Raw genomic sequence first — 12,166 nt, forward strand, 5'->3', positions numbered from 1 at the left:
GCAAGCTAATGCTGCCTCATGCTATTGGTCCCTCCCAGTGCAGTGATATTTGGCCTTGAGCGTGTGGGACMGCCAGGCAACAGTAAAGGTCATGGGGTCGATAGAKGACATAGGTGACCAACTAAGAGTGATGCACATAGAAATATAATACATAGAATGGATGTGGTAAGTAAGATGATGCACGTTGTGTCCATTCTATTTCTATGGGCTGTCCTGTCTTTGGGTTGGGTGGAAGTTGATTGTTGACTCTTGGGATGTTTTTAGGGGACGGGAGGAAGAGGGTTGTCCCAGTACTACTGAAACTGTGTTTTGTTCAGGCCTAATGAACCCTTTTCGAACCYTTTCCTTTTTGTTAGTTTGTTTTCTACCCCTGAGTTGAAGGACAAGAGTTGAGGACATTGACAAAGAGAAAAAGAACAGTTCCCCTTGAATAAAAAAAAAAACTAAAATCAATGGCTGTTTTGATTCGTTTTATGTGGTATTAGTGCAGCTTTCTTTACCTGCTGTCAAAACTGGGATCACCATTGGCTGATTGTCATTGAGCAGATGTTGACCAATGAAAGCCTTAGAGGATGTTGAGAGCAAGCAGCCACAGATACCCACAAACTGTCATACATGAGATTCATAGCTTTGTTCCTCCATGCACTATCATGAAGGAGTTACAGTGCCAAACATACAGAAACTTGGTAGCTACAGCCACATCCTCTGCATTTTTAAAGGCCACCATTGAGATGGGTGCGTGTGTTGACTGACTCACTCAATGGCCCTGTAATCGGAAACAGCGTCGCTCCTCAGGTAGAGTGGCTCTCTCCCAGATCATGACATTTACACGTGCATATCGGAAAGGGACYARCAAGTTAAAGCACACTGCATACGAGACAACAGGGACGGATACTACTACATGAGGGAGGAGTTAGGATAGGGTAAAGATACTGAATGTCTGAAGGCCAGTTAAGCTGCCAAAAGTGTACCGACAGAGAGTAAAAAATGACTTCTGCCTAATAATGATCCAGTAATATAAAAAAAAACATATCTGGATATTCCTTTGACCTCATATGTTGTAATAATGATACTGTAATGTTAGCTTATTTAGAAAAAAGTTTTAAAGATAACACAAGGAAAACGTTTAGTTATAATTTTATTGCTTTACTTAATGTACTGAAATTATGCAAAATACAAGCTTTACCAAAAATACAAACACACTATCAAATATTTGGCAGCTAGACACTATTTAGTAACAATATACCTGATCCCAGATATTCAGTTACTATCCCAAAGGTCTCCTGAATGGTCTTACTGAGTGACAGTAGCTAATTACTGAAACAAAAAACTCTCTATTCTTTCCTTGTGGGTATTACCATTTTATTCCTCTGGAGGGAGGTAACAGCTCAATTGTACCAGTTGAAAGGCAGACGTCAATTGACAACATGATACAGTAGCTCCCAAAAAAATTGCATGCTATGACGAAAGTGGCTGTTTATCAAAAGCAGAAAAGTCCTTACAGTTCAACAGTCCCAAAGGGTCTTGGGATCGTGTGCATGCTTGTCTTACTGCAGGATAGGAAATCAAAATAAGCTGAACTCCCGGTCCGTCATTGACATCTCTTTCACAAACCTGAGGAAAAACAGTAGGTAGAGTGAGAACAGGCCACTGACACATCTGACTTCAAGAAACAAATTGTAAAGCTAAAAGTCAGACATGACACTCACTTCGTCATCTCACTGTTCTTGCGGGGGAATCGTCTGACTTGGGTCCAGCGTTCCTGCGTATTTCCTTGGCCTCCATTGGGCATCCACCATCCACACTGCTGGCTGTCTGTCAGGGGCACTGAGTACAGCTSGTTCGGGGCTAGGGAAGARAGAGCCCATGTCAGTCAATACTGATCCCAGGGATGATAAGTGTATTCAATTMATGCAAAAAGAAGTCACATAAACTGACATCTGGGTGTCTGAACCCGTTTGAGCATCTCTCTGTATCGCTCCTGGCTCCCCTGGTGTATGTCTGGGCTGAAGGGAGGTGGCTGGTTGTAGATGCTGCAGGTATCAGTGCATTTTGGGGGTCCCCTCTGGGCTTGTATAGGGGGCAGTCTTGACTGTTTGGTAGAGCTCCTTAAATCAACCTCATCTGTAAAGGTCAGGGAGTCTGGCGTGCTTTTACCTTCAAATTATTATCCATGCCAGCACAGATTAACTAACACAGTTATGAAAAAAAGCTTATATCACAATTTACAGACTGACAAATGTGGAATTATTTAGCTTGTTATAATAATTGAACATTTAGCTAAAATGTTGCTATTTAGAAATAATAACCAAGTAAGGTAAAAAAWAAAAWAAATGCAGATGCACAGTTTGGTAACAGAATTACGGTACAATGCCCCTCAATTGTATTCTGTTACTACATTTATCTGCACAGTTCTTCCGGTAAATRTGTTTTTGTAAAAATGTCTTTGGAAATTGTTAAAAGTMATCCTTGTGCATAGTAGAGTTATAATGTTTGTTAAACTTTGAAATCAATGTTTTTTGTTTGGTATGGCTACATTTTAAAGTGAAACGTCTGAATCTCAGCGTAATTCCGTTACTATGGAATTGCCCAAACCAAAGGCTCTTAGCTAAGTAGCTAGCTAACGTTAACGTAGATAGAATTAACAAAGCACTTGTCACTCACCGCGGTGGGAAGCAGACGCTCGTGGATTCACTAGCATCTTGTCTCCGATGGGATTTTGATAGCCCAAATTTGTTATCCCGAAGAAAGCCATAAAGTACCGTGGCCAGCAACAGTCTGAAGCTGTCCAGGATAGCATAAAAACGTGGGCAAGGCAAGCAAGCGCTCTGTAAATAAATCACAATGTGTTCTGTTTTACACGGAACCATGGTAACAAGTGCCACCCATCAGTTGGACTTCCGGCTATCAGTGGGTGGAGCCGGGGTTAGCGCTATTTTGAATCCTTGGTACGTCCCTAAACCCAACCAGTCTACAGGATCGGTGAGTCCCCCGCGGGACRGYTGAGCTAACGTAAGCTAATGTGATWAGTGTAACCAACGTCACATAGCCCCCCAGAAGAAASGCACACGGACACCCACACTTCAGGTTGACTCTGTTTTGATCTGCAGTAAAATATATAAAACAGTGATGACAGGTATTGACAGGATGGTCACAGCCACATGTTCACTACTCTCAGAATATCTCTCAGACTCAATCCACAAAGTGATCGTATAGTATACATGCGTTGTGTTAATTGTTTGTTTTTTTAAATGCAGAAAAGCATACCTGCAGTAAAAGATATCAAACAGTGATGACAGGCATTGACAGGACGGTCACAGCCACACGTTCACTGGTTAGGTAGGACACAATATATATTTTAGATATGAGCAAAAGTAATGATACATGCCCTCAATGTCAAGTGATATTAAGCCATAAATACAGAGCACCAGCAGAACCCTTTTTATATAAACCTTTTAAGGTTGTAAGAAAATCACATTCGCTATTGACTTTGAGATATATGAACCCATTTTCCAAAGACAGTTTTAAACAGTTTTTATATACAGAGGAAGGAGACATGAACCTGCTCTCAGACTATCTCTCTCAGACTGAGGAGCAGGCAGACTAACTTCCCAAATAAGGGAGAAGCACTCAAAACCCACTAGTTGTTCTTTCAAAGAAAATAATACAAAAATGGTAAGTTCGAAGACCTCTCGTATGCCAACCTTACTACAATGGCAGCAAATATAATAATATTCTTATGGATTCAACAACACATAATGAAAGGAAACTTTATTTATATCACACCTTTTCCTGATGTGAATGGTTTCACCCACTACTCTACCCGCGAACTGCGGCGTTCTTCGATATCTACATTGCGGGTGAGGTTGATGGAAACTCTTCATTTTCACTTTGTCACATGAGCATGAGGTTGTAAGTAACAAGACATTTACAGTAGCTATTACAGTGAAAGAATACCATGCTATTGTTTGAGTAGAGTGCACTGTTATGAACTTGAAAATGTATTAAGAACACAATTAGGCACATTTGGGCAATCTTGACAAAATTTTGAACATAAATGCAATGGTTCATTGGATCAGTCTAAAACTTTGCACATACACWGCTTCCATCTAGTGGCCAAAATCTACATTGCTCCTGGGCTGGAATAATACATTATGGCCTTTGTCTTGCATTTCAAAGATGATGGTACAAAAAAATGCATGKTATTTTCTTTGTATTATCTTTTACCAGATCTAATCTGTTATATTCTCCTACAATAATTGAACATTTCCACAAACTTCAAAGTGTTTCCTTTCAAATGGTATCAAGAATATGCATATCCTTGCTTTAGGTCCTGAGCTACAGACAGTTAGATTTGGGTATGTCATTATAGGCAAAAATTGAAAAGGGGCGGATCCTTAATAGGTTTTAACCAACCCTACCCTTACATAAACCTTACATTAACCGTCCCAAGTATCCCATTTAGACTTTGCCGTGGAGCCTTGGCGAAGAAGCAGGGGTCTGTTCAAAAGGTTGAGACGTTACAAAACGTTCAGATATAATTGCATTTTGACAGATGCTCTTCTTGCTCCGTTATTGAAAAAAATCGAACAATGTGCTTGAGACAAAAGGTGAGCAGGGAAGATGGAACAACAGGCACATTAAGAACGATGATATGGTGAGAAGTCCATGATGATGATGACGATGATGATGATGATTTTTATTCGGATCCCCATTAGCTGGGGCGGCAGGTAGCCTAGTGGTTAGAGGGTTGRGCCAGTAACTGAAAGGTTGCAAGATCAAATCCATGAGCTGACAAGTTTAATAATCTGAACAACCCACTGTACCTAGGTTGTCATTCTAAATAAGAGTTTGTTCTTAACTGACTTGCCTAGTTAAATAAAATAATCTGTTGAAGAAGCAGCAGTGTAGAACATGACAAAATACTGAACGCTAATGGACAAGAACAGCAACACAAATTTAAACTAAGACCACAATGACTAAGGAAACATATTACTATTTTAAAAAAGAAGGAGAAAATAAAGAAAAAAAATCAACATTGTGTTCTATTTTCCAGTTTAACATCTTATTTCAAATAATGCATGTACTGTGTTTATTGTAGGCACTGTGACAAATGTTCTTTATAGTGGTTCAGAAGGCACACAATAAATAGACCAAATGTTTYCAACTAGGCCCCTTTTTTCTCAATTTCCGCCTGAATGACATGCCCAAAGTAAACTGCCTGTTGCTCTGGCCCTGAACCCAGGATATGCATATAATTGGTACCATTGGAAAGAAAACACTTTGAAGTTTGTAGAAATGTTTAAATAATGTAGGTGAATATAACACAATAGATATGGWAGGAGAAAACCCAAAGAAAAACCAACCRGAATTTTTGTTTTTTGAGAAACCATGCTCTTACAATGGAAAGTATAGGGGCATACTTAATTCTAGCTCCCAGGGTGCAATTCCTATWGMTTCCACAGGGTGTCAGCAGTCTATGTTCAAGGTTTCAGGCTTGTAACTTCCAAAACGAATAAGAAATATCAGTTTTAGTACAGGGACACAGTCTTGGAAATTCGTGTTTGGGCGCGTCATGAAGACAAGACGCACCTGCTAAAATCGGTTTCCTATTGAACATACTTCTGTCCGCAAGAAATATTATAGTTTGATTACATTTCAGGGTATCTGAGGAGTAAATAGAAACGTATTTTGACTTGTTGAAACAAAGTTTAGTGGTAGATTTTCAGATTCCTTTCTCTGCATGTTGAACGAGTGGATTACTCAAATCGATGGCGCCAACTAAACATACTTTTTGGGATATAAAGAAGGATTTTATCTAACAATGTTATATCTGGGACCCTTTGGATGACAAAWMAGAGWAAGATTTTTAGACAGTAACGAATATTTAATCGCTATTTGTGAATTTATGAAACCTGTGCCGTGGAAAAATATTTTGTGGGGCGCCGTCCTCAAACAATTGCATGGCATRCTTTCGATGTAATAGCTACTGTAAATCGGAYGGTGCAGTTAGATTAACAAGAATTTAAGCTTTCAACCRATATAAGACACTTGTATGTACCTAAATGTTTAATATCCATAATATTTATGATTATTTATTTGAATTGCGCGCMCTCCAGTTTCACCGGAAGTTGTCCTGCTAGCGGGACGCCTAGCCCTAAGAAGATTTATCGTGGTTCAGAAGGCACACAATAAATAGACAACAAATGTTTCCAATACAAACTTGGTGCATAATGGGACATTTGGGTCTCTTTTCCTACAATAATGCTGTTAGACACACTGGCTTTATGTCTGTAAAGAAATCAGTGTCTTCAGACTCTGYGCAATATTATGACTGGCATGCATTCCTTTACCTGTTTTTCTTACAGTAAACATATTTGTTCCAGCTATTTTTGTGTACTGAGACATGACGTCGTAGCCTAATCCTCTGTTATGTAGAGATATGAGTGAGATGGCTCTGGACTCCAGTTCAGCATAAGTAAGTCTTAAGGTTAGTGCTTCGGAGATTMTTTTTATTGTTTGGTAAATGGGTGTGGTCAGAGGTGCCGTGTCAAACATGGGCTTCCAGATCKGTGGTCCCCTGCCCCCTCCCTCAGAGCCTGGGACTAACCCCCCTGACCAACGCTGTCTACCTGGGTTCTACACCACAAAAATACTACTGCCGGATGATTCTAGCACAGATTGTGGTACGTAAGGTGTTATAAGCCTGACTGAAAGTGGCAGACTGTCCTGGCCTTAAATGGCCTTACTGAAGAGCTCAGTGACTTTCAAYGTKKCACCGTTATAGGATGCCATCTTTCCAACAAGTCTGCCCTGTTAGAGCTGCCCTGGTCAACTGTAAGTGCTGTTATTGTGAAGTGGAAACAACGGCTCAGCCACGAAGGGGTAGACCACACAAGTTCACAGAACGAGTGCTGAAACGCGGAGCGTGTACAAATCGTCTGTCCTTGGTTGCAACACTCACTACTGAGTTCCAAACTGCCTCTGAAAGCAACCTCAGCACAAGAACTGTTCGTCGGGATCTTCATGAAATGGGTTTTCATGGCCCAGCAGCCACACACAAGCCTAAGATCACCATGCACAATGCCAAGTGTCTGCTGGAGTGGTGTAAAGCTCGCCGCCATTGGACTCTGGAGTATTCTCTGGACTCTGGAGTATTCTCTGGAGTGATGAATCACGCTTCACCATCTGGCAGTACAACGGAGGAATCTGGGTTTGGCGGATGTCAGGAGAACGCTACCTGCCCCAATGTATAGTGCCAACTGTAAAGTTTGGTGGATGAGGAATAATGGTCTGGGGCTGTTTTTGGGAGAGCCCTTTCCTGTTTCAGCATGACAATGCCCCAGTGCACAAAGCGAGGTCCATACAGATATGGTTTGTCGAGATCGGTGTGGAAGAACTTGACTCTCCTTGACAGAGCCCTGACCTCAACCACATCGAACACCTTTGGGATAAATTGGAACGCCGACTGCGAGTCAGGCCTAATCGCCCAACATCAGTGATCGACCTCACTAATACTCGTGTGGCTGAATAGAAGCAAGTCCCTGCAGCAATGTTCCAACATCTAGTGGAAAGCCTTCCCAGAAGAGTGAAGGCTGTTATAGCAGCAAAGGGGGGACCAACTCCATATTAATGCCCATGATTTTGGAATTCGATTTTCAATGAGCAGGTGTCCACAGACGTTTCCACAATAACAGCACTTACAGTTGACTGGGGAAGCTCTAGCAGGGCAGAAATTTGACGAACTGAYTTGTTGGAAAGATGGCATCCTAGGACGGAGCCACGTTGAAAGTCACTGAGCTCYTCGGCAGGCCATTCTACAGCCAATATTTGTCTATGGAGATTGCATGGCTGTGTGCTCAATTTGATACACCTGTCAGCAACGGGTGTGGCTGAWATAGCCGAATCCACTAATTTGAACCGGTGTACACATACTTYTGCATATATAGTGTATGTGTCTCTTTTTCGTATCCCTTGTTGGGTGAGTGTTTCAATGGCTGACTGGAACCTGCTAGGATAGTAGAGGAGCCCACTGYCGTGGTCAGCCCTGAGATTTGCCATCGTTAACCTTGTCCATAATAGTAGAAACTTCGACTGGAGCCTGGCCTTCAGTTGGGAGCAGATCCATGAGGAAGACAAGAAGCAACGCAAGAATGAAACATCCTGTCAGGGACTTTTACACAAACACACACACACACACGTTTGGTGAAGTGATGTCATACTTAACATAAATATACTATCTCCACTTAGGATTCCTGCCTTTGCCGGTGGTCTGTTCTCTATTTCTAAGACTTACTTTGAGTACATTGGGACCTACGATGACAAGATGGAGATCTGGGGAGGTGAGAATGTGGAGATGTCCTTCRGGGTAAGTTATGCAGAATGTGGATGGGCAGGAAGTACCTCAACAATTATGTTGGCCTGACTGATGTTCTTCTTCTTTGGTATCATGGCATTCGCACATTTAAAAAACAAATTGCACCACCAACTAACCATGCACCTATAGGTCACTATCCCATTCTACTTGACCCTAACAGATCCTACACCAGGCCGACGGCCTGGGAGGACAGGACTCTTTCGTTCAATAAATCTTGTAACTCTTCTGCAGTAAATTCTCATACACCCAAGTACTTCTCTGCAGCTGCCACCACAACAACTATTTTCTGTGATTTACATTCCATTTCTGTGGTGCAGTTAATAACCATGGCAATGAATGCTAAGGAGCCAACCTTACTGAAACACACATTTGTATCACTGTGTATTGGCCTAGGCCTACTACTYACCCTTGACCCATCATCCTCTACTCTCTTTACTGTCTCAGCATATGGCACCTGCTGTTCTACTCTGACCCTGGCAACCTTACCGTCTCTCTCACACYGGACACTTCTGATCCCCAGCAGCATGGGCACCCCCACAATTGACACACCACCAATACTACACATTCCTTTGTCCCATTCCTTCCTGCACACTTCTCACATCTCGGAATCTCCCTCCTACACACCGCTGCAACATGAGCATAAGCTTKGCATCTGAAACACCTTAGTGGGTGACTGCTTCAAAACTCAAAAGGACAGACAGTGTCTTCTCAGCTTCACCACGCTCGCCACCGGATCTGCGTCGCACCAAACCGYGGGTGTCACAGACACAGGGAATCTAAAATGTCAGTTGCTCCACGTCAACACTTAACGAGAGCAAAGCAAGTCACAGGTCTTGTCCCGAGTCCCGTGATGCAGAGGGCCAGCTCCCTCTGGGCGGAGAAAATACATAAAARTTCACTTCGAGCTACTTTCACCGATTTAACAGTACCCAAATTATTTTTCTACCCATCCTGATACTACAAAAGGCAGGGATCCACTTTTTAAAAAAATGTCACTCCCACTGGGCCAGATTCATCCTTTGCATGAACATCGGAGGTCTTCACCACACCTGCCACCGCAGGTAATTAATCCTTGTTCTCGTCAGGTTAAATTTCTGTGCCATCAGAGACAGCAGAATATGGTTTGTACTTGGAGCCGTTCCTTTGTGTCCACAACACCGATGACTTGACATGGACCAACAACAACACCACTYTTGTCAAGAGGGTGCAACACCACCTTTAACGTCCTAAACCGTCTGAAGAAATTCCCACCCATCCAGGACATCTACTTGAAACGGTGCCTGGGGAAGTCCTGCAGCGTCATCAAAAACCCCACACACCCCAGCCATGAGCTGTTCACTCCTTTACCGTCGGAGTATCAGGTCTGACACCAACAGGCTCAGAGACAGTTTCTATCTACAAGCCATCAGACTGTATCGGAGCATGAGGTCTGACACCAACAGGCTCAGAGACAGTTTCTATCTACAAGCCATCAGACTGSGGAACACAAACTGGACCGACCACCTGCACTGATTGTCCACACCGTTGCACTCAATCACACATATAAACATTCATGCTACACACACATCACAATTACTGCTACCAGACTCTTATTAACTATTGTTCATACTGCACAATTTAAACACTTGCAAGCCCAATCCAAATACATGTGTAAATATTGTACTATAAATTGTGCCTGCCTGTATATATGCCATTTAGCAGACACTTTTATACAAAGCGACTTATAGTAATGCATGCATATATTTTACGTATGGGTGGCCCCGGAAATCGAACCCACTACCGTTACAAGCACCATGCTCTATCAATTGAGCTAAGTATTATACTTATGCTAAAATGTTTATTCTATTCTACTCAGCCATTTACTTTATGTTTGTATTTGTATACTTTATTATTTCTTGTTGTTGCATTGTCGAGAAGGAACCTGCAGGTAAGCAGTTCGTTGGACCGTATATACCATATGTATCTTGTAAAGATGACTAATAAAACTTGAAACTTGAATAGTGTGTCCTCACAAACCTTTTTACACATGACAATTGGGGGTCTAGGTTCTGTTCTCACACTGTTGCACATATCGCTCAGCTGATTAAAGTGTGGTATTGCACTRTATCCTGCACTCTTAGAAAAAAAGGTGCTTTCTWGAACCTAAAAGGGTTCTTTGGCTGTCCCCATAGGAAAACTCTTTCATTAACCTGTTTGGTTCCATGCAGAACCATTTTGGTTCCAGGTAAAACTGTTTTGGGTTCCATGTAAAAACCCTTTCCACAGAGGATTCTCCTTGGAACCCAAAATATKTATCCTATGGGGACAGCCAAAGAACCCTTTYGGAACACTTTTTTCTAAGAGTGTGCATTATTGTTCACATAATGGAAAAATTTGAGCATTGGGCCAGTAACCGAAAGGTTTGAATACCTGAGTCGTCAAGGGGAAAAATCTGTTGCTGTGTCCTTGAGCAAGGCACTTAAAGGGCAATTCTGCSACTTTACAACCTCATCTTCAGCACCAAACCAGTGTCTACTTATGTGAAAACAGTGCATTTCTATAATCTGTGGGTAAAAATACAAGACAAAAAAGGTCATAAACAAATSCTTCTCTGTGACATTACAGGGTAGGCTTGAAAGCAAAGAAACAGCCATTTTCAAAACCTGCAAYGGGTTTCTAGCCCAAGGGAGGGTACTTTCTTGCTCACCCCGAATCTCATGGTGTTTGAAAATCACTGTTTTGAAAAAAATCACTTAACTTTTGATGATGTTATGTGAAACTATATAACTATATATATTTTTTTTTTTCTCGAGAAATGTGCTATTTCACATATGTTGACACTCGTATTGTGCTGGAGATAATGAAAATGACGATGAAAAGTGGTGAATTGCCCTTTAACTCTAATTTGCACTATGGCTGACCCTGTAAAAAACAACAAATTTCACTGCAGCTATCTGGTGTATGTAACAAAAAATAAATAAAAAATGACACAGCAATCTTTGCTTTATTTTTCTTCTTCCTGTTCGCTCAGAACAAATATGGTGACATCTCAGAAAGCCTCAAACTTAAAGAGAAGCTAAGCTGCAAAAATRTCACATGGTACTTGCACAATGTTTATGTTCAATTTATTTCACTTTCATTAGAAATTGGATTGTCAGTTTATAATTACTCATCTACTTTTTTTAATCAATATTCTACCAAAAAGCTATTTTATCAGCTCAAGAACTCTGGCTCTAAGACTTGCCTGGATGTGGGAGAAAATAATAAGGGTGGGAAACCAGTTATCTTACACATGCCACATGTCACATGTCACATGTCACGACTTCCGCCAAAGTTGGTGCCTCTCCTTGCTCGGGCTGCGTTCGGCGGTCGACGTCACCGGCTTTCTAGCTGCCACCGATCTACGTTTCTTTTTCTATGTTGTTCTGTCTTGATTGTACAYACCTGGTTCCCATTACGTTGTAATTTATTCCCTATTTAACCCTCTGGTTCCCACATGGTTTTGTGCGTGTTTGTTCTTTGTTTAGTKTTTAAGACTTCTGTGAGCTGGTGTGTTGGTCCCTGCGTGTAAATCATTGTTTCTTTTCGAGTAAAGTACGTMTTTTACTCAGTTATGTGTCCTGCGCCTGACTCCGTCCTAACCGCTGCACACTGACACTTGACACCACAACATTGGAGGAAACCAGGTACTTTAGTCTAAATCATGTACAATATACAGAGCCGTATCTGTGCAGGTTCCATATAATTGCCACACAGTATTTTTTCCCAAACATAACATTTGTGTGTGTAGTATTTTGAGTACACATCCCA

At 41.6% G+C, this 12,166-nt stretch overlaps 1 protein-coding gene across 2 annotated transcripts; it reads right to left on the reverse strand.

The window, feature by feature from the left end:
• Nucleotides 1-1,121: 1,121 nt before the first annotated feature.
• On the reverse strand, nt 1,122-2,901 carry LOC111966241 (sperm microtubule inner protein 11-like). Of its 2 annotated transcripts, none has more exons than XM_023990722.1 (4): nt 2,665-2,901; nt 1,939-2,124; nt 1,710-1,848; nt 1,122-1,614 (listed from the first exon to the last, which is right to left on the reverse strand). In XM_023990722.1, the coding sequence occupies exons 1-4, from the start codon at nt 2,798-2,800 to the stop codon at nt 1,566-1,568; spliced, it is 510 nt and encodes a 169-aa protein (XP_023846490.1). In that variant the 5' UTR covers nt 2,801-2,901; the 3' UTR covers nt 1,122-1,565. The 2 variants fall into 2 exon arrangements, with proteins under 2 accessions (XP_023846490.1, XP_023846488.1); XM_023990720.2 differs by having other exon boundaries at nt 1,939-2,157; nt 2,665-2,899.
• Between the last annotated feature and the right edge of the window lie 9,265 nt (nt 2,902-12,166).

The sequence above is a fragment of the Salvelinus sp. IW2-2015 genome, linkage group LG7, assembly GCF_002910315.2.
Source record: "Salvelinus sp. IW2-2015 linkage group LG7, ASM291031v2, whole genome shotgun sequence".
NCBI lineage: Eukaryota > Metazoa > Chordata > Actinopteri > Salmoniformes > Salmonidae > Salvelinus > Salvelinus sp. IW2-2015.